This window comes from Ictalurus punctatus, chromosome 17 (genome assembly GCF_001660625.3).
Source record: "Ictalurus punctatus breed USDA103 chromosome 17, Coco_2.0, whole genome shotgun sequence".
Taxonomy (NCBI): domain Eukaryota; kingdom Metazoa; phylum Chordata; class Actinopteri; order Siluriformes; family Ictaluridae; genus Ictalurus; species Ictalurus punctatus.
Window position 1 is genome coordinate 25,095,895 of NC_030432.2, and position 22,500 is coordinate 25,118,394.

The 22,500-nt window shown below is 40.6% G+C and overlaps 3 protein-coding genes across 5 annotated transcripts in view; 1 reads left to right on the forward strand and 2 right to left on the reverse strand.

The window, feature by feature from the left end:
* The window catches only part of LOC128635293 (zona pellucida sperm-binding protein 4-like), a 181,519-nt gene that overhangs the window by 13,816 nt on the left and 145,203 nt on the right, over positions 1 to 22,500 (forward strand). The gene's annotated exons all lie outside the window — the stretch shown is intronic.
* Positions 8,126 to 20,259, reverse strand: ndc1 (NDC1 transmembrane nucleoporin). Of its 3 annotated transcripts, none has more exons than XM_017491134.3 (18): positions 20,086 to 20,259; positions 19,418 to 19,538; positions 18,129 to 18,230; positions 17,847 to 18,021; positions 16,696 to 16,825; positions 16,400 to 16,505; positions 16,270 to 16,321; positions 15,674 to 15,806; positions 14,811 to 14,903; positions 14,626 to 14,707; positions 13,981 to 14,133; positions 13,262 to 13,522; positions 12,939 to 13,048; positions 12,425 to 12,475; positions 11,133 to 11,196; positions 10,143 to 10,243; positions 9,892 to 10,052; positions 8,126 to 8,527 (listed from the first exon to the last, which is right to left on the reverse strand). In XM_017491134.3, exons 1-18 carry the CDS (start codon positions 20,122 to 20,124, stop codon positions 8,464 to 8,466), a joined length of 1,998 nt encoding a protein of 665 aa, XP_017346623.1. In that variant the 5' UTR covers positions 20,125 to 20,259; the 3' UTR covers positions 8,126 to 8,463. The 3 variants fall into 3 exon arrangements, with proteins under 3 accessions (XP_017346623.1, XP_017346622.1, XP_017346624.1); XM_017491133.2 differs by having other exon boundaries at positions 16,400 to 16,508; XM_017491135.2 differs by lacking the exon at positions 12,425 to 12,475 and having other exon boundaries at positions 16,400 to 16,508.
* Positions 20,745 to 21,700, reverse strand: zgc:113691 (uncharacterized protein LOC503529 homolog). The gene has a single exon (XM_017491216.3). It carries the CDS (start codon positions 21,478 to 21,480, stop codon positions 20,782 to 20,784), a length of 699 nt encoding a protein of 232 aa, XP_017346705.1. The 5' UTR covers positions 21,481 to 21,700; the 3' UTR covers positions 20,745 to 20,781.

Genomic DNA, 22,500 nt, shown 5'->3' on the forward strand with positions numbered 1-22,500 from the left:
TAAGTGAAAATGTCCAAATTGGGCCCAAAGTGTCAATATTTTGTGTGGCCACCATTATTTTCCAGCACTGCCTTAACCCTCTTGGGCATGGAGTTCACCAGAGCTTCACAGGTTGCCACTGGAGTCCTCTTCCACTCCTCCATGACCACATCACGGAGCTGGTGGATGTTAGAGACCTTGTGCTCCTCTACCTTCCGTTTGAGGATGCCCCACAGATGCTCAATAGGGTTTAGGTCTGGAGACATGCTTGGCCAGTCCATCACCTTCACCCTCAGCTTCTTTAGCAAGGCAGTGGTCATCTTGGTGGTGTGTTTGGGGTCGTTATCATGCTGGAATTCTGCCCTCCGACCCAGTCTCCGAAGGGAGGGCTTCAGTATGTCACAGTACATGTTGGCATTCATGGCATTCATTCATTCATAATCCCTCAATGAACTGTAGCTCCCCAGTGCCGGCAGCACTCATGCAGCCCCAGACCATGACACTCCCACCACCATGCTTGACTGTAGGCAAGACACACTTGTCTTTGTACTTCTCACCTGGTTGCCCCACACACGCTTGACACCATCTGAACCAAATAAGTTTATCTTGGTCTCATCAGACCACAGGACATGGTTCCAGTAATCCATGTCCTTAGTCTGCTCGTCTTCAGCAAACTGTTTGTGGGCTTTCTTGTGCATCATGTTAGGAAGAGGCTTCCTTCTGGGACGACAGCCATGCAGACCAATTTGATGCAGTGTGCGGTGTATGGTCTGAGCACTGACAGGCTGACCCCCCACCCCTTCAACCTCTGCAGCAATGCTGGCAGCACTCATACGTCTATTTCCCAAACACAACCTCTGGATATGACGCTGAGCACGTGCACTCGACTTCTTCGGTGGACCATGGCGAGGCCTGTTCTGAGTGGAACCTGTCCTGTTAAACCGCTGTATGGTCTCGGCCACCGGGCTGCAGCTCAGTGTCAGGGTCTTGGCAATCTTCTTATAGCCTCGGCCATCTTTATGTAGAGCAACAACTCTTTTTTCAGATCCTCAGAGAGTTCTTTGCCATGAGGTGCCATGTTGAACTTCCAGTGACCAGTATGAGGGAGTGTGAGAGCGATGACACCAAATTTAACACACCTGCTCCCCATTCACACCTGAGACCTTGTAACGCTAACAAGTCACATGACACCGGGGAGGGAAAATGGCTAATTGGGCCCGATTTTGAGGGAACAGCAAATTTACACTGTTACACAAGCTGTACACTCACTACTTTACATTGTAGCAAAGTGTCATTTCTTCAGTGCTGTCACATGAAAAGATATAATCAAATATTTACAAAAATGTGAGGGTGTACTCACTTTTGTGAGATACTGTACATCTTGTATATCATATATATATATATATATATATATATATATATATATATATATATATATATATATATATAGATAGATAAGTTTAGACTGGGGATAGAAGAAAGAAAGAAAGAGAAAAATAATGAAAGCTGCAAGCAGCATTTTCGGGGGCCAAGCACCCAGATGCGCTACAACTGCTGCAGAAACAATCACAGGAAAGCAGAGCCATAAGGCATATGAGGCCATAAGGCCATATAGGCAAAGAGATTGGAGTGATTTGTAGTTTCCCGCATTTTCCCGTGTGTTACAGGAGAACAGTTTTGAATATCAGTATTCCTTTTATTCCTTTGATACCTTCTGTTCAGACAGGTCTCAAGATGATGTGAGCCAAATTTCGTGAAGATTAGACAAAATGTGGAGGAGGACGACCAAAAATAGCAGCTAGATGGAAGCATTGTTAGCACGTTATTGTAACTTTAGACCAATAGGTGGCGCTGTCTCAAAATTTGTCGTATACCTCAGATCATGGTCCTGAAGATACAGCCTCACTTCCTGTTTGGATTTATTGGCACATTACGGTCAAACCGTTTGGAATATCAACTTTCTTTTGATAACGTATGTCCAGGTTGGCCGGAAGATGCTGTGCACCAGCTGGTGTTGAATTCAGTGGAAACTGACGGCTTTAAAATTTTGGACACGCAGTTCAAAAGTTAGAGCACTAGAGCGCTAGAGCACTGGCAGCACTTGGCCCAAATTTGGTCAGAGTGTTCGTTCAGTGAGGCAAATTTTCAACTTTTAACCAGACGGTTCTAAGAGCTGCCATAGACACTCTAACCAGAAGAAGAAGAAGAAGATGGAGAAGAAGAAGAAGATGGAGAAAACCAATAGGGTGCCTACGCATCTTTGGTGCTTGGCCCCCCTAATTAAACAGAAAGTCAGAAGAAAGAAAGAAAGAAAGAAAGAAAGAAAGAAAGAAAGAAAGAAAGAAAGAAAGAAAGAAAGAGTATAGTTCTGTAGCGTGGTTTGGTGAGTGAGAAAAGAAAAGAAAATCAGGGGATGTTGTTGGCTCTGTGGAGGTGGAGGGATTGTACAGCAGGATGGACGAGGGGGTTTCTGTATTCATCACTATACACAATCACTGTGTGTGTGTGTGTGTGTGTGTGTGTAATGTACACTCTAACTAAGTCATCTACACTCCTTATGTTCAAAGTAATGTCATAATACACACTCGCTCTCTCTCACACACACCTCCATCTGGGTCAGGGTTTGAAACATAAACCTTTACACAGAGACAGGAAGTGATGTAATAGCTATTTTGTCCTCATAGGTGTGGCCTTTATAACATAACCGGTTACACCACTGAGAAAAACCGTGAAAACAGAGTCGTGCACATTTATAACACAAAGTTCAGCAATTACACACATTCATTCATCTAGACAAGCCACATGCAGCTGACTTTCTTGCTCTCCTTCCCACATTCGACCTCAAGCAGTTCATCACACCAGCAACCCACAAAGCCGGTAAACAGCTTGACCTCATCCTCACACGTAATTGCACCACACATAATCTTCTCATTACTCCTCTCCACACCTCTGACCATTTCTTTATCCAGGTCTCTATTTCTCTCCCCTCACCACCATCAGTGTCTCCTCCCTCTATCTCTTTTCGTCGCAATCTTCGCTCCCTTTCCCCCTCACATTTCTCCTCCGTTGTCACTACCTTACTTCCCTCTGAAAGCCACCTTTCCTCACTTGACCTAAACTCTGCAACCGACATGCTATGTTCCACTCTAACATCTTCTCTTGACAGCATCTGCCCCCTAACCTCCAGACCTGCTCGCATATCACCCTCTAGTCCTTGGCTCTCAGAAGCTCTGCGTAGCAACCAGACCAAACTAAGAGCATCTGAAAGGAAATGGCGCAAATCAAACAACCCAATTGACCTAACCAATTACCAGACAATTCTCTCTTCTTTTTCCAATAGCATCTCCATTGCTAAAGCCACATTCTACCAAGAGAAGATTGATAGTTCTCCCAACACCCGCATTCTTTTCAAAACCTTTTCCTCTCTACTCTGTCCCCCTCCTCCCCCTTCCCCTACTTCTCTCACTGCAGATGACTTTGCGACTTTCTTTACCAACAAGGTTACATCAATCAGAAACCTGTTCTAAGCCCCAGACACGCATAGACTGACTCCTCCTCCATGTAACTCCCAACTGACTTCCTTCTCTCCCCTCTCAGAGACTGATGTCTCTAAACTCCTCCTCTCTAGCCGTCCCACAACCTTTCCCCTTGACCCTATCCCTTCTCACCTTCTTCAGTCCATCTCTCCCACACTATTACCTGCACTCACACACATCTTTAACACATCGCTCTCTACTGACACATACCCTACCTCATTTAAGCAGGCCCGGGTTACCCCACTGCTTAAAAACCATCACTCAACCCTGCTGTAGTTGACAACTACAGACCTGTTTCCCTCCTCCCTTTTCTTTCCAAAACTCTTGAAAGAGCCGTTTTTTAATCAACTCTCCAATTTTCTCACACAGAACAACCCCCTGGACAGCAAGCAGTCTGGCTTCAAGAGCAACCACTCCACGGAGACTGCTCTGCTTTCCGTCACTGAAGCCTTACGACTAGCAAGAGCAACCTCTATATCATCTGTCCTCATCCTACTCCACCTCTCTGCTGCTTTCGACACTGTGAACCATCAGATCCTCCCGTCAACTCTCTCCAGCCTGGGCATCACTGGAACGGTTCTGCGCTGGGTGGAATCCTGTCTCTCTGACAGATCCTTCAAGGTATCATGGAGGGGAGGTATTTCTGAAACTCAGCAACTCACAACTGGCGTTCCACAGGGGTCAGTTCTGGGTCCACTCCTCTTTTCTATCTACACCACATCTCTAGGGCAGGTGATTGAGTCTCATGGCTTCTCATATCATTGCTATGCTGATGACACCCAGCTCCATTTGTCCTTCCAGCCTGACGATCCATCCGTCTCTGCACGCATCTCTGCTTGCCTTTCGGACATCTCGGTCTGGATGAAGGAAAACCATCTTAAACTTAACCTGGCAAAATCTGAGCTTCTCGTCATCCCAGCCTGTCCCTCAATCAACCACAACCTCACTGTACAGCTCAGCTCACTCACACTCATGCCAACCAGGATGGCCAGGAACCTTGGGGTGATTCTTGATAATGGCTTGACCTTTGCAGACCATATCTCAGCAACTGCAAGGTCCTGTAGGTTCATCCTGTACAACATCAAGAAAATCTGACCCTACATCACCAAACAGGCTACACAGATTCTAGTCCAGGCTCTTGTTATCTCTAAACTGGACTACTGCAACTCACTGCTTTCAGGCCTCCCAGCAGCTCCATCAAACCCCTTCAGATGATTCAGAATGCTGCAGCACACCTCATCTTCAACCTGTCCAAGAGAACCCATGTCACACCCCTCTTCATCTCCCTCCACTGGCTTCCTGTAGCCACCCGCATCAAGTTCAAGGCCTTGATGCTCACCTACAAGACCTTGTCAGGAACAGCACCCTCCTACCTCAACTCTCTCCTGAAGGCCTACGTTCCCTCTTGCAATCTGCGATCGATTAGCGATCGACGTTTAGCAGTTCCAACTCAGCGTGGCGCAAGGTCCCTTTCCAGAACCTTCACACTAACTGTTCCTCAGTGGTGGAATGCACTTCCAATCTCAATCCGGACCACAGAATCTCTCACCATCTTCAAAAAACAACTAAAGACCCACCTCTTCAATGAACACCTAACAAACTCATAATAAAAAAAAAAAAAAAAAAAAAAAAAAAAAAAAAAAAAAAATGCACTTACACCTCTACTCTGCACTTTGCTTCTTCTGGAATTCAATTAATGGATCTCGTATGGTAGCACTTCTTGTATTGTTCTCTGCTTGATATCGCTTTGCTTGTATCTTTCTCATTTGTAAGTCGCTTTGGATAAAAGCATCTGCTAAGTGAATAAATGTAAATGTAAATGTACACACAGTAACACCGCTAATAAACACACGGTCACAGCGTTAATAAACACGCCATCACGGCGGTGTTGTAAGATGAGTGTAACGTACGAGTGTAATGTATGAGTAATGTGCGTGTGTAATGTGTGTAATGTACGAGTGTAAATGCGTAACATATGAGTGTAATGTAAGTGTGTAATGTGTGTAATGTATGCGTAATGTACGAGTGTAAAGTAAGTGTGTAATGTACGAATGTAATGTGTATAATGTACGAGTGTAATGTACGAGTGTAATGTGTATAATGTACGAGTGTAATGTACGAGTGTAATGTACGAGTGTAATGTGTATAATGTACGAGTGTAATGTACGAGTGTAATGTACGAGTGTAATGTGTGTAATGTAGGAGTGTAATGTACGAGTAAAATGTAGGAGTGTAATGTACAATTGTAAAGTATGTAATGTACGAGTGTAATGTGTGTAATGTATGCATGTATAATGTAAGTGTATAATGTACGTGTGTAATGTAAGCATGTGTAATGTACGAGTGTAATGTACAAGTGTAAAGTATGTAAAGTACGAGTGTAATGTATGAATGTAATGTATGAGTGTAACGTACAAGTTTAATGTATGAGTGTAACGTACGAGTGTAATGTATGAATGTAACGTACGAGTGTAATGTATGAATGTAACGTACGAGTGTAATGTATGAGTGTAACGTACGAGTGTAATGTATGAATGTAATGTATGAGTGTAACGTACGAGTGTAAAGTGTGTAACGTACGAGTGCAATGAGTGTAATGCATGAGTGTAATCTATGTGTTTGTGCATGTATAAACTCTACAAAGTCCCAAAACTGATATTTTCCCCCAAAGGGGTTTATTTTATCTAACAGAGAGCACTGCTCCACCCCCGCCCAAAAAGCCTTGTTCCAAGTCCAGATTTACTTCCGTAATTTCTGTCATAGCGTGCACTATCAACATAATCCTGCCCAAATGAAGGCAGGGCTTGCGTTAATTCAGGCGCCATGTCACAGAGACGCTGTGAGTTTCGGTGCGAAAGTAAAACCTCTTTGTTTAGCTTTCAAAAAACAGATGAAATCAGCGGTTTATTTATGACGCTTTTCCAAACCTGTATCAGAACCTGTAAATGTTTGATTGTTTTACGAAGTCTCTGCTGTTGACTGTTCAAATGCAGAGTTTTGTGTTGTAGACCTCTGCTAACCTGCTAGCTAAAGTTTGATAAGTTGCCTCAGTGTCGTGTTTGTTTGTATGTTGGTGGTCTGAAATCTTAGTTTTCCAAAGATATATCACAAGAGTACCAATGTACACACAGAAGCTGTGTGCAGTACAGTTAGTCCTGCCGGCAGGGTCGGGCCTCACATCGTATCCGAAAGGTGAGAGTTACAAAATAAAAACTTACCGCTGTGAAAAGTTCTGCTCAAGTGCTGTTTGTAAACTGAATCGGACTCAGACTGATACGGTAAAACCCACCACATGTTGCTTAGGAGCTTAAAATTGCTTTGGAAGCTTTGGAGGGGCGTTACATTTCCAACTCACAGTTGAGCATTTTGGCCAATCATGACACAATGGGTCAGCTGGCCAATCAGAGCATTCCGGGCTTTTCGGAAGAGCGGCTTTGGAGAAATCGGAGCGTTTCAGGCAGCCTGGGAATAGAGGTACTGCAATATTGTACAGTATTTGACAAATAATGTGTTTTTTGAGCATTAAAGCATGTTAACCTATTCTATTACACCCAATAAACAACATAATTAACATTTAAAAATCATGATATGACCCCTTTAACACACGATCACAGCATTAATTAACACACAGTAACAGTTAATAAAATAGATGGGTGTGTGGGTGTGTGGGTGTGTGGGTGAGTGAGTGAGTGAGTGAGTGAGTGAGTGAGTGAGTGAGAGAGAGAGTGAGAGAGCGCGCACAACAGAGGTATAAATAATAATAAACAGACAAAAAAGAGAAGCAGTCATAAAGATGGAAAGAAAAACAGTGAGAGCGTGAACGACAAAAACAAAGAAAAGTGCAAATGAGGTTAAAAAAATGGATGGACAAGGAAACAGAAAGGAAGAAATAAAGGGGAAAAAACTAGACAAAGAAAGAAAAAGCAGAAAGGAAAAAAAAGACAAAAAAAGGGGGAAAGGAGTGCAGAAAGAAAGAAATTTGGATAAGGAAAAACAGGAACAAAATAGAAAGCATGGGGTGGAAAAAAAGACAACTGAAAGGAAAAAGGAAGAAAACGACAGACAGACAAAGAAGAGGAAAAAAAAGAAGGAGAAAAAAAAAAAAAAAGAGAGAGAGAGAGAGAGACCGAGAAACACATACAAAAGAAGGGAAGAAAAAAATTCAGATAAAGACAGGAACAAAAGAACAAAGACTAGAAAAAGAACCCAAAAATAGAAAGGAAAAGAAAACAAACAAAAAAAGAAAATAGAGTGAGAAAGAATAAAAGGGAAGGGAAGAAAGGTAGAAAAAGACTGCACAAAGGAAGACAAACAAAACATGAAAAAAGAATACAAAAAAAAAGAAAATAAAGAGAGCAAACAGTAAAGAAAAATGGCAGCAAAAAATAAAAAGAACAACAGGAAGAAAAAGTAAACAAAAGAAAGAAAGAAAGATGAGACAGCACCTCCCTGGTGTGTGGAGAAACTGAATAAGGATTAAATAAAAGCAGCGCAGCTCTGCCCTCCTGTGGACATTACAGAAAACACTTACATGATAAATAAAGAAAGACAAAGAACAAAAAAGACAGAAAAATGAAGAATGAGATGAGAAAAGAAAGTCAAATGAGCAGTCCATCTGAACACTTTTTTTTATTGGTAATTTTTACAGCACCTTATAAAGAGGCCAGTGAAAGAAAGGATGAGCGACAGAACCGAGAAAACGTGTAGAAAAGTTTATTAATATTTTTTCCGAATAAAGGCAGAAACCCCAAAGTTTAACAGGTGACACCGGTCCATCTGCAGCAGGAACTTGAGGAGCAGCTGAGAGACGCAGGTTAAAGATGGACGCCAAAGACTTCGCCCACAAAAACAAAACAATTCCATGCAAATCCGAGCTGCTGGTACAAACATCTCGCCGAGCAGTGACTCCTGCGTCTCCGTCCGTCTGTCACACATGGAGGTGGAAGTGCTACTCCTTATATTCCAGGAACTGCTGAAGTCTCTTCTGCTGCTCCGCTGGAACACTGACAGCACTGAACAACACAGGAAGTGACATCACTCAGCTTGTCAGCTAAAACACAACATTTCTTTCATTTCCTCAGTATCTCACTCATCTTTAGTGTCTCTTAAACCTCCAGCAAAGTTGGAGCGAAAAAAAAACGCCACAAGACAAATATTTATTTTAAACATGTGAACAGCAGCTGGATCACTGCTGAGAGACTGGCCTGGTGGGCGTGGCCTAATATTCTAATAAGCGGTTTGATCGACGGCTCTGTGTCCGAGACTCCGCCTGCGACAATACGACAAGAAACTAAATCAGGATCCGTGTAGCAGCACAGAGTTCTACAGTTTCACTGACGCTACACTCACTAGCTTAGCTTTCACATTGCTAGTTTAGTTTTCTGTCGCAGTGCTAGCGATACCTGTTATAAATTAGCTTTCAAATGCTACTTTCACTCTACCTTTGCTAGCTTTCTCTCGCCATGTTATCGCTACGTTTGCTAGTTTAGCTTTCAATCGCTAAGTCAGCGCTACCTTGCTAGATTAGCGTTCACATTGCTAGTTTAGCCTTCTCTCATTATGTTAGTTCTACCGTTCTATATTAGCTTTCACGTGTTAGGTTCACTTTCGGTCACTATTTTAGCTCTACCTTTGCTAAATTAGCTTTCACTTTTTATGTTAGCGCTACCTTGCTAGATTAGCTTTCACATGCTAGTTAAGCTTTTGGACGCTAGGTTAGCTTTCGCTCTCTGAGTTAGCGCGCACTTCCCAGGTTAGCCTTTGATAGCTAGGTTAGCACTCGCGTTCCTGCTTAGCTTTCTCTCGCTACGTTGAGCCTCACTTGCTAGGTTTTCTTTTACTCGCTATAGTATTAGCTTTCACTCGCTAAGTCACCCTGGGTTTAGCTTTCACAATGTGGGCTAGCTCTCACTAATATATATATATATATATATATATATTAAATGTTGATATTTCCTTGCTATATAAGCTAGCTACAGCAGCTAGCTCAACCTTCAGTCACTATGTTAGCTCTTGCTCAAGTTCAGTTACTTGGTCTCAGCTCACTAGTCTAACTCTCTCGCTCTCTCTCGTCACTATCCAGGGTTGGGGATTTTTCTTCGCTAGTTTCACTCACAAAGCTAACTTGGCTAGCTCACTTGGCATCAACAGTGTTGAGTGACCTCATCCTTACTATTACACATTATCCAGGATTAGCCCCGCCCACTTTCCATTGCACAAGCTTCCACTGAAGATCATGTAGATATTAAAATAAAAAGTCGGAAAGTCAGGCCACACCCACAGACAGAACACACGACGACTCCCGTGACTGGTGGTCTGGTCTCCTGACGAGAGCTGCTGTTTATTATAGATGTAAATGAAATAAGGAGGAGTTTACTGTAAGTGCTCCCTGAAGGTGGTGGTGATCCTGTAGATGGCGGTTTTCAGAGCCGCCCTCAGAGCAAAGCGCAGGGTTTTATACGTCGAGTCGCCCAAACTGCACGAGGTCTTCAGCGGCTTACTGGAGGCGTGAGGGAGCTTAAAGTGACGGTCCACAGCCTGGGACACAAACGCTCTCCGTTACAAAGATCATTTATATCAATAATAAGTTATTATAAACTGATAACGTCTCTCTGTGTGTGTGCGTACCTCCTGCAGAGACAGCATGCTGCTGAGGATGCTGGGTAACGTAGTCTGCACCACTCCATACTTGTCCTCAGAGTACGAAGCAGACACCAGATGAGACAATCCTGTAAAATTCAAATTCACCTTCACCATCACGCATCACATGCTTATGCAAATTAATACTGCTAATTAAAGATATACAGCATTAGCGGGACAAAACAGACAAGAAAGTGCGAAACTAACAGTAAACAAGCAGCAGATGGCGCCGGCGTTCACTCGCAGCAAAATCGCATCTACGCCATACATAAAAATCACAGATTAATGTTTCCGTTCTGATTAATGAGCCTTGTGGGTTGTTTTTGTGTGAGGTTTTGTTTTGTCGTTGTTTTGCGTTCACAATACGTTGCGAGTTCCATGTTTAGATTATTTGACGTAACAAATTTTTAGTTAACAAATTTTTTTTTTTCTTCGTGTTTTCGTCTCGATAAAAACGCGGCATTCTGACGGGCTGTTAAAAAAGAAAAAGAAAAAAGACAAAGAAAACGAAAAAACGCACACGTTACACATTGCGTTTTAATTTTGATGCATCTTACGGAGAAAAAATGTTTGTTACAACTGCAAATTAGCAAGATGAACGAAATGAAATACAAATAATAATAATAATAATAATAATAATAATAATAATAATAATAAAAAGAAGAAGAAGAAAAATTATCATCATCATCTCAACATGCCTTCTTTCTATGGAAAATAAACTTGCACATGTATTTTTTTTTCCCCCTTTTTGGCACAATCTTTTCACACACACGCACGCGCTCACACACACACACACACACACACACACACACACACACACACGGCTCAACAGGATCTGCATGCGTTTTCAATTTTGAATCTTTTAATTATAATTCTATTTATTTTTTTCTTCTCCACTCTTCACGGGTTTAAACCCCGGGCCCTACTCATTATAACTTCACAACACTGCGTTCACGTGGCTGTGAGAACATTTCCCACCTTCCAGAGCCCAGATGTGCGCTTGGCTATCAGCAAACAGAGCTTGACTCGAAGCCTCAGGCAGCTGTTTAACACAAAAACAAACCCTTATACAGAGAAAAGACAAAATACCTCAAACTTAATTTTAAGAAAACATCGAGTAACAAAAAGTAACAATTAACAAACACCTTTAAATACCAAACAGCGAAGGTGAGAAGTACTCTAAAACTCTATACACAGCTTAATTAAAGGAGCAGTCTGTAATTTTCAGTGCCCTCTGCTGCCTGCAGGGGGCGTGTCTAATTTCAGGGCCACAACAATGTCCAAAATCCTTAAGTAGAAACAAAAATAAAAATCCTAGCCAGGTGCATCACATGGTGTTTAGATGTTTTTCCTTCTAAAGTATCTCGGAACTCATGATTATTACACGTCTGGGAAAATTACAGACCGCACCTTGCTTTTGAAATACGTGATGTAGGATGATTGTGGGGAAAGAGATCAAATCATGAAAGTGTGTATTATCACCAAAACAAAGAGAAACCACGCAGCATGCACCAGCTAGGAGATTTAATGTAGATCAGGAAGAAGATTAGAGAAACCAGGAGAATAAACGGAGGATTAGTTTCGCTAAATAAACACATCCAAATAACCGCACATCTCAAAATCGCTAAATTGTGTGTGTGTGTGTGTGTATATATATATATATATATATATATATATATATATATATATATATATATATATATATATATATATGATTCATCTATAAATCCTATACATCGTATAGGTAAATGGGGATATTTACTGAGGACTGAAAGACTGTCAGATGATGTATTTAACGTCTGCAGAAAATACATTTTATTGTATTTAAAAAATAAAAACAATTTATCACGATATCGCAATGTTACATCTTCATAATCGCTCAGCTCTTATTAAAGTCATCAATAGACTATATTTAAACATACAAATAAACATACATTAACACATTCTGTACGTCACTGTTTCGTTTAATCGTTTATTTATTTATTTATAATTATATATTTCATTGTCATTATTTGATTAAAGGTTATTAAACTTAACATTACGACTAATTATCAGAGACTAATGCTTGTGGGCGTGGCATTAGAGACATTGCCGCTGTGTGTCGCGTGCGTACGTACGAACTTAGAAAACTTTGTGGCGCGTTAGTTAGTAGTCAAGGTTAAACGTTAGTGTGAAGTTAGGGTTAAAGGTCAATCCACCGTCACCTGCTCATGCATCACGCAGCATGCTGATGTTCTCATTCCAGTTCTTTACATGAATGACCTCCTTACCTTATTAAATAAATACACAACCAGCACACGCTTTGCCAAGAAACCTTTAACCTGAGCACAACAGTTTAGAAAAAACAAACAAACAGTGAATAAACTGTTTATATAAATATAATAACAAATATTAAAAAGTGGAAAAATAGGTTAGGTCGTGTTAAACCTTCAGCAAAAGTTTGAATAAATAAATAAGACTCAAACAGCAGCTGAATCACACTGATCTGAGACTGTCCTAATGGGTGTGGCCTAATATTCTAATGAGCAAGCTTGATTGACAGCCTCGGCCTGAGACTTCACTCAAGCATCTCTCGCTAGGTCAGGTCTGGTATAGTAGACACGAGTGACATCAGCCTTCTGATTGATAATGCTGTACAATAATCACAGCTTAGCCCCGTCCACTTTTCAGAGTTTGTACATGTATTGCACTAGAATTTCTCCTGTTTTTAACAGTTACTCACTTTCTAGTGCAGATTTGGTGACAGTGTTAGAGAGGTGTGCGTGTGTGTATTTTTCTCAGCACCTGTTCCTTCCTGTTCTGGAGCCACTGGGACAGAAAGCTGGGTTTCCGTTCACCTGCAGGTTTGGGGGCAGGCTCAGGAGATGGCAGAGGGCTCCCATTGGTCTGCGAGTCTGACATCAAAAGACCATGTGTTGCATTATAGGAGTCATTATTTTTCCCCATCCAAAAACCCTAAAGGAAATATTTCACTGCCCCCTAGTGGCTTTACTAGTGCACTACATTCCAAGGCAAAACACATTTTATACATTCATATGAATAGATTAAATCAGCCAGTGACTGCTATGAGAGTTATGGGCGTGTCCAGCGACAGCGAGAGGTCTCACCGGTGGACGTGCTCCACAGTTTGGGGTTCCTCCGGGTGACGTGAGGACTCTGGACCGAACCCAACCAGGGTTTCTGGGCCAATTGTGAGCTGAACAGGGGTCTGAAGGCAGGGCTGGAGAACGGGGAGGTCAGGTCGGGGGTGAACGGGGCGGTCAGGGGCAAGTTCACACCGCTCACTGCGGAACCGAACACTGAGCCGGGAGTCCGGCTCAGAGCACTGTGGAAAGGACTCTGAGAAAGATCCTCCGTCCCCGATGTCACTGCAGAGAAAATAACAACATGGACATTACTATCTCGCTATTGTTATTGTTATTATTCTCATTATTATTATTATTCTCCTTATCTCCCTAAAGTGCCCAAAAACTCAAGATCTGAATGGTAAAAAGTTTTGAAATATGGCACATTGATACTAACTTCAAAGTTAATATAACTCTGATTAATATATCAAAGTTAACATAACTTTGATGTGGCTGTGGAGCAGGTGGTAGAGCGGGTTGTCCACTAATCGTAGGGTTGGCGGTTCAATTCCTGGCCCACATGACTCCACGTGACTCCACATGACTCCACATGACTCCACATGCCGAAGTGTCCTTGGGCAAGACACGGAACCGCAAGTTGCTCCCAATGGCAAGTTAGCGCCTTGCATGGCAGCTCTGCTACCATTGGTGTGTGTGTGTGTGTGTGTGTGTGTGTGCGTGCGTGCGTGTGTGCGTGTTACCTGAGCAGGATGAGCTGGATCTGGAGTCAGACGGAGGTTTTGCTCTGCCGTTAGACGCCACGGCGTCGTGATGAGCGATGAGACGCTGTGTTAATTCACTCAACAGTGACAAACACTCCTTATTAATAGCGTTCCAGTTGTGAGGGTGACCACCTACACACACACACACAAAAATATAATGCTAAGCAACTGTGAAATAGACACTGCACATAAGCTAGTTAAAGAATGATGAGAACAATTTAGCTAGCGCATTCAGATTTTTATACGCATTACAAACGCACTGTAACCATAGAAACGACACAGAATTATCCGGAACGTCAACATTTCCCTCAGATGTGTTGGTTAATTACTCAGAAAACACACAGAATGACTGTAATTACACTTAGCATCAACAGCTAATCCAACTCTGCCATTTAAACACAGCAGCTTGCTTTAGTTTATTCACGAGGAATTCTGACAGAGTGAATTTTCTTGCAGCTCTGATTTCATGATTTCTTATACTCAATAGCTACACTACACAGTTGCCTAGCAACTTATAACTTGAGAAAATTACCTCCACCCCCCAAAAATGAGCTAGTTAATAAACTACTTCACAGTTAGCATAAGAGCTTAGCACTCAACACAGAGGGAAGGGAGAAGAGTTACCTGGCTGACTGAGGCTGAAGACTTCCTGTCTACGTGAAGGGGAATGCTGGGAAAGCAACGCCAAATCCTGCAGCGCCAGAAACTAACAACAAACACAAAACGAAGAAAAATTCAAATACCTCAAATTATCGCCTTTAAAAATATATTTAAAAACATAAGGTGGTTGTTTTAGCATTTTAGCATACCTTCATGACCAAGGCATTCTTCTCAGTCAGGACTTTAGGAAGACACTCTTCTGCGTCCTCAGCGAATGACGACTGCACCGGAAACCTGTACGGCTAAACAGTAAGAGCGATTCATGACAAACTAAAATCGTAACTAAATAAAAACCTCAAACTTGTACTCGATTTTCACCCGATAAGTTCAGAAACGGTTTATTAGACAAAAGTTCAAAACTTCCCCACATTTTTGTGCACTTACTCTGCCTTGGTCATTTACACAGCAAAAGAAATTATAAAAATTATCCTCTAGAATAACAAACTGTGTTTTTTTGTTAAAAAGCGTAATATTTTAAGTTACTAGCCAGCTTGTACTAGCAAACCGCTAACCCAGTGTTTATTGACTGTACTGTAAAAATTTATGAAAAACAGCAGTTGAACAGTTAAAGACCAAAAACTGATTAGTACTACAATAAAATTAAGACAAAAACAATACAATAGAAATTCTTTTACTAAACCAGTTAAATTATTAAAATGCGAAATTAATAAAGTTTGTAATAATACAAAAGGTAACTAATCCAATCAAATGACTAAAATGAATCAAATTTGACTAAAACTAACAAACAAACACATTTTAAGTAAAGCTAAATCAAAGTAAAATCAAATTGGACTAACAAAATCAAATTTTGTTTAGTCAAATCAAAATCTGACTAAAACTAATCCAAAAGATTAAAATGTGAGTAAAACTATCATCAAATCAACTTTCTAAAATAAAGTATTACAATCAGGCTGACTCAGAAATGATTAAACGCACGCAGCTTCTCTGTAAGAGACACGACTTGCGTCCTGTAGTCCGTAAAAACACACATTTACAAAGCGAGGTCTTGTACCTCTGTGACGTAAATCCTGAAGAGCAGCACGGTGAGGTACCAGGTGAGCAGCAGGAATGTTCCACTGATCCACAGCTGGTAGAACAACGACACATCACACAGACCTCCAAACGAGTCCAGAGAGCGCACAGAACTGAAACAGGACAGAGACGGCAAAAACAACTAAATAACCGTGGATTCATCTTATCCCATCATCTTATCCCATCACGACAGGAAGTAGCAGAGACCGCTGGAGGGTCTGGCGAGTGCACATAGCTAGTACAGTTAGCTGTCTTTGCTAATCTAATCTGAGAACGGAGATAATACAACAAAGCCAAGCACATAACGTAAATCAAATCTGAAAACATTTTAAACAATAGTGATGTGTGTGTGTGTGTGTGTGTGTGTGTGTGTGTGTGTGTGTGTGTGTGTGTGTGTGAGAGAGAGAGAGAATTGTTTAGGGGGAAGTAAGCTGGACAGTTTAGCTAGTAATGCTTCACAATTGAAAAAAATAACTAAACGCTGGACAGGCCACGCCCACAAGTGATAGAAGCTCCTCCCAAACATGAACATGATTGTAAAATTCCGCGTGAAAACATCGTAGCTCAGTATCAAACCTGTCTATGTGCAGATTCAGTGTGTTGGAAATCCATGTCCTGGGGATGTGTCCTAGAAGATAAAAGACAAACGTTTATTTAGGAAAAACTTTATTTTTTTGATGTTTGAAGTGGTTTGACTGTTACTTACCGAAGAGGAAATAGAGGATGGCGTAATTCCTGACTGAATATAAAGACTGAACAGCACTGCACTTCAGCAGCCACCACACAGAGCCTTTAAAGCGCATGTACTTATACTGCTGTAACACACACACACACACACACACACACACACACATTTAATAAATCTTACCTAATATATAGTCTCACAAGCCAGACTTCAATTACTCCCTACAGACCTGAAGCCAAGCCACGCCCACTTTAACAAGAAGAAATATATTGGTTGACATGGCAGCCAACCAATCAAAAAAAGAGCCAAACATGTACCTGTATGATGTGAAAGGAGACGTAGTGGACGTTTTGGACAACGCCCATTAAACTGTGAGAGTAACCCATAAACGCTCCGGCCAGCAGCATGAACATGTGATACTCGTTCAGACACACGTCAACACTGCCACTGCGGAGGAAACACAAACAAAAAAACACAAATAAATAAATAAATAAATAAATAAATAAATAAATAAATAAATACACACAAGTACTTCAGTAAGTAAATAAATAAACAAATATATAATAATAATAATAATAATAATAATAATAATAATATTTATTTATAATAATTATTAATATGATTATCATCTCTATGGCATTCATTAAGTAAATATTAAACAAATATAAAAAAAATGTAAATTTATTTTAAAAATATATACAAATATAAAAATTATTTTATATTACTAAGTATTGTATTTCTTCCTTAAAAAGTTTATTTGTATTGAAAATGAGTTTATTATTTTTATATATAAAATGTCAATATTATATATATATATAATTTGATAAATCAGTTAATATTAAGGCTTTACAGGATTTTTTTTACTTTATTTTTGTTGTTTTAATTCAGTTGCATTTCTAACACGTTAAAAAAAGAACCCCTGTTGAATAACTGTTTATTGTCTTTTTAATGCCCAAAAAAATTTACCGAAATAGTCGAGGAGCATCTTTACATTTTTACCCTCGTTAGAAATGCCAAGACATATAAATATACATAAATATGCAAATTAGGAAACACCCCTAGACAAACATCACAAGTATTAGCTAACTAAATACCTAGCTCAGGTTTTCCCCCTGATTTATTTATCAGCAGCCTGTTGAAATATGATGTCACCATGACAACCAGCATCTGTTCTTCACCAACATTAGCCGAGTTAGCTGGTTAGCAAGATTAGCACACAGGCGCTATAGCAGAGCTGTAATAATTTGCATACTGCATTCGATTGGTCCAAAATTGTTGAGGTATTTAGTGACTTCAAAAATGAGTTTGCGCATAGCTCCGCCCCCGATTAGTTTAAACAGAAGTGTTGAGAAAAATGTTCATATAGCATCTGATGAGTTCAAGGAACATTAACTTTTAAAATGTAATAATATTAAAATACCTGAAGTGGAAGTAATAAATCAGTCAGTGCGAGTGTGTATGAGGTCACCTGTCACCGTGTGTGCAGGGAGAGTGGAGAGCGTGATAGCGGCCGCCGGCCATCACGCACACACACCACATCACCAGCATCCCGACCGCGCAGTGCACCAGAGAGTGAACACACTGACGAGGGTGGAGCACTTCAGCCAGGAGAGCCACTCGAGAACACGGGATGGAGGGAACGACTGGAGAATGACAATAAACATACATTACTGACCAATCTGATCACTTCCTGCTGTGTGTGATGAAGATGATGATGATGATGGTGGGGGGTGAAGGTGTGAACTCTGACCCGTGTAATACTGCAGGTTGAAGAAGGCGAGGAGAATAACAGCTGCACAGAGCAGGAACATGGAGAAAAGTGTACTCGCCTCTGTGAGCAAACCCAAACATCCTGTAAACACAGAGAGTGAGACAGGTCACTTACACAGAGAGAGAGAGTGAGAGTGAGTGACAGAGTGAGTGACAGAGTGAGTGAGAGAGAGATACATTGCTGCAAGACAGACAGAGACAGGCAGACAGTCCGTGAGAAAAACAGAGTGACAGACTGAGAGACATTAATAAGAGAGACAGTGAGATGTTGAATGTTTGTACATTTGTTTCTATTTATTTAATAAAGCAACCTTTTGACTTTGACTTGACAGAGAGTGAGACAGAGACAAAGAGAGGCAGGTAGAGAGAGACACAGAGAGACTGCGTTTACATGGACAGCAGTAATCTAATTATTGACCTTATTCTGAATAAGGCAATATTGTGATTAAAGTGTTTACATGAGTCGCTTTTAGAATACTCCTTTTGTGTTCCTGTTTTACGTGTTATAGAACATAGAGCAATTAACTGCACACGTCATCACGTCCCCGCGCCACGCCGTCCAACGTCCCTCCAGAATTTCACGTATCGACGTACAGTTGGTCTTCGTTATGGGACCGTGTACAGTTTTGGCTGTTTCATTTATAATTTTACGAACGCTTCAAGTGCGGTTAATTATTTGTCGTGCTGTACATGCAAATAGACGACTGCTTGAAGCCGTGGGCCGCGTCCCAAACCGCGTACTTACCGTCTATATAGTAGCAGAAATAGATGTATTATATAGTAGGTAAGTACGCGGTTTGGGTCGCAGCCGTGCTCTCGTTTGCCGTAAATCCATTGAGCGCTGCCGTGTGTGTACGTGTCCTGTCGCATAATGTGGTGAAAACTCTCACACGACGTTAATAGTGTGAATAAGGTGTGTACATGTCTGTAACGCACGTCGATAACGCGACTACAACAGGAATACTCCACACATCTTAATTCCATTTGTGTTTACTTCGAGTGTGACTTTAATCAGATTAAGGTCATCAATAATCTCGGTTTGCATGCAAGTTTCTTAATCAGAGTATCGTCTTAATATCAGATTATTGTTGTCCGTCTAAACGTACTGACAGAGAGAGAGAGAGAGAGAGAGAGAGAGAGAGAGACGCATGCACAGAAAAATCTCAGATGCTCAATAGAAAGAGAATAAATAAATAAATTATGATTGACTCGGACACAAAGCAGACAGACAGAGAGACAACGAAGTGAGTGTGTGTGTGGTGAACGTACCCGAGAGCCAGTGTGTGGGGTGAAACACACTGAACCTGATGAAGAGGACGAGCAGAGAGGTGATGGGAGGCAGCAGCACCACTGACCACCCGATACTGGCTACAGCTCGCCATCTCACCACCTACAACACACACACACATTTTCCAAGTGTTTTCTGCAGATGTATAATAATAATAATAATAATAATAATAATAATAATATTATTAATAACAACATTTCATCCACATCTATACTTAAACTCATATAAAGTGATATATTAAACATGACTATCCACTTTCCAATCACAAAACTGTGCTAACAGATAACTTCTAGCTAAATAAAATCCCAACCAAAGTAAATATTTAACTACTGCGAAGTCAAAAGCCAAATAAATAAATATTTCTTAATGTAAAAGATAAATAGATAAATAGATAAATAGATAAATAAATAAATAAATCTGAAACACATCCTACACTACACTACAAATGACAGCTTACAACTCTGAAATGCTTTTAAAGTCTGAACACATCTTTCCTTCAATTGGATATCTCCTAATTATGTGATATTTATGAACTTAAATCGTGATTAACATTAATAGTTATAATATTTCCCTTTATTTACATGCAGCTAACTTAAAGTCCAACTGTAATTAGCACCATTATCGCTAAATATCTTTAAATAATCCTTACCTTCCGTATAAACCAGCAACTCTGATTGAAGGAAAACATTTTTTACAATAATGACATGAAAATAAAGTTAAATTGTTTAAATATATATATAAAAAAAACACACATATATCACATGTCGACAGTGTGGCTGTTTCAAAACTGGTCAAGTGAATACGCGACATCCCGCGCCACAAACTCAAAGGACCCCAACATGAGGCGGCTAAAATACTGCCTGAGGGGAAAAAAAGTGTCTTCTCCATCTTCTTTCGACTCGAATTAATAATGAATTAATTAATCAATTAAATGCTTATATAAATAAATTTATGAAGTGAGTAATGAGTTGAAGATAATTTATTTTTCGGTTTAAGAAACAAGCAAAAGAAAACAACAAAAAATATCGTGTTCACGTCATAGATAATTTTAGAAATTTCATTTATGAGTCAAAGAACAACATGACGGAGACCAAAATGTCTTTAATGTTAATAAATGTAAAAATCCAGCCTAAGTAAACCCTTCCATATTGGAGAAAATTAGACACACACACACACACACTATATATATATATATATATATATATATATATATATATATATATATATATATATATATATATATATATATATATATATATCCTTTGCTTCTGTGACAAGTCAAATTATTTGTAAATAAAACAGGCCTCATTTATTCCCCATTGTCATTAAAGTCAGTGATGTATTCTCATTTCGAATGGCTGCCGTTGGATAACGTGATGTTTCTTCTCTCCAGGTTCCTGTTTTTCTCAGGTTCCCATCTCAGTCTGGTTTCGAACACGTTTGCGGGGAGGATATGCGTGGAGCTGATGGACATGTCAGTCTGGACAGCTTTATGGGCCAGCAGTTTCTGTACTGTTCTCTGTGTGATGGCAGGCAGCAGGATGGGCTCACGCTGAGCTTTTTTATCCTCCCACAGCTTCAGCAGGCGGCGCTGGTTGTTGGTCATGTCCTTGAGGTTGAGCTGAAGCGACTGGACTTTTTCCTCCAGCAGAGTTTTGGAGGTGACCGCGTTGGCCAACTCAGATGACAGTTCGTCGATGGTCAGGTTCAACCTTCCAGCCTTTTCCGCCAGCGCATTGCACTCTCGCTCTTTCTCCTGCAGGTCACTGATGATATCCTTAGTGGTTTTGCCTTGAAAATGTGGGCTTGACTCCAGGCCGATCTCGTTCCTTAACGTTTTCACTTGCCTCCTGAGCTCTTTGTTCTCCAACGTCAGGGTTTTGAGTTTCTGTTTGACAGTCTCGGTCGACTTTGTCCTCAATTCGTATTGTCTCAGTTTCTCCTTGAGGGCATTCTCACGCTGAACGGCCTCATCTCGTTCCGAGCGGTATTGCTCCACCAGTTTTTGTGTGTCATGTACAGATACTTTTCTAGCCATCATCATAATGGGTGTCGATCCACCGCCTAAACACGACAGAGGAAACTCATGACCTCCGCTGCTGATCTTGAGGTCGAATTTATCCTCAAGTGGTTTTTATTTCAGCTCAAGAATCTGAAGAATCGCACCGTGAACCTGATAATCCTAAAAGACGGGGTGTTTCACACGTGCACGGTGATGCAGCATGAACCTGAAGCTCGGAGGTTCGGGAAGCAGCTCGAGTGTAACTTTAGGCCCAGTTTAGAATAACCATTAATTAGGACACGCCTCGAGCAGACACAGTTTCAAGTGACACTATTTTTCTGCTTTGTGGTAATTAGGAAACGTTCTGTGGTTCTGTATCTCCGTTATTTATGTTCCCATGCCATGAAGAGGAACAGGAGAACAGGAATGTGATGAGCCATAAAAACCTCATTCATAATTTCACACCTAAAAAGTACTGCTGCTGACTTCATAGTCTCACAGGATGAACTGCGACAACACGGATCAATTAAATCCAGTGTACTTTCATTTTGTGTTATTTTTTATTTTAATTTAATCTCAATTCCAGTTTCATTTCTATTTAAGTTCAGTCCGAGTTCAATTTCCGTTGCAGTTGTTTTGAGCCACTTGCATTTAAACATGGTCTTAAAAAACAGTAAATAAAACTATAACCTCTGATTAAAACTTTGACCTGGGATTAATTCTGACTGTCTGCCACGTCTAACTCTCCAGATAAACACTAAATGCCACAGTTTCTTTAGATCAGTCATTACACTGTGAATGATAATTTAACAAGTAAAACATTAATATTTCAGATTTGACATTATTATAAACATATAGACCTCCTTCTCACCAACGTGTACGCCGGAAATACCTTTAAAATATACTTTAACTGCGGAAGAAGCTTTTGAAGAAAAACTCTTTCAGACATTCGAGCATGCTGTGACCTTGGCCCTGCTTTCACCACTTCGTTACAGAGACACGAAGAGCTTATTTGTATCTAGAGCGTTTACTTTTCTAATTTTATGTAATCTTATCAAGTAA

Excerpts from the sequence above, each read along its gene's own strand:
- zgc:113691 (XM_017491216.3), bottom strand. The coding sequence starts at position 21,480 with ATGATGATGGCTAGAAAAGTATCTGTACATGACACACAAAAACTGGTG.
- ndc1 (XM_017491133.2), bottom strand. The coding sequence starts at position 20,124 with ATGTTTTCCTTCAATCAGAGTTGCTGGTTTATACGGAAG. Across the intron at positions 13,523-13,980 it reads ATCCAGCTCATCCTGCTCAG|TGACATCGGGGACGGAGGAT; the intron begins GTAACACGCACA and ends TTTTCTCTGCAG. Across the intron at positions 11,197-12,424 it reads TTGTGTATTTATTTAATAAG|CTGCCTGAGGCTTCGAGTCA; the intron begins GTAAGGAGGTCA and ends TGTGTTAAACAG.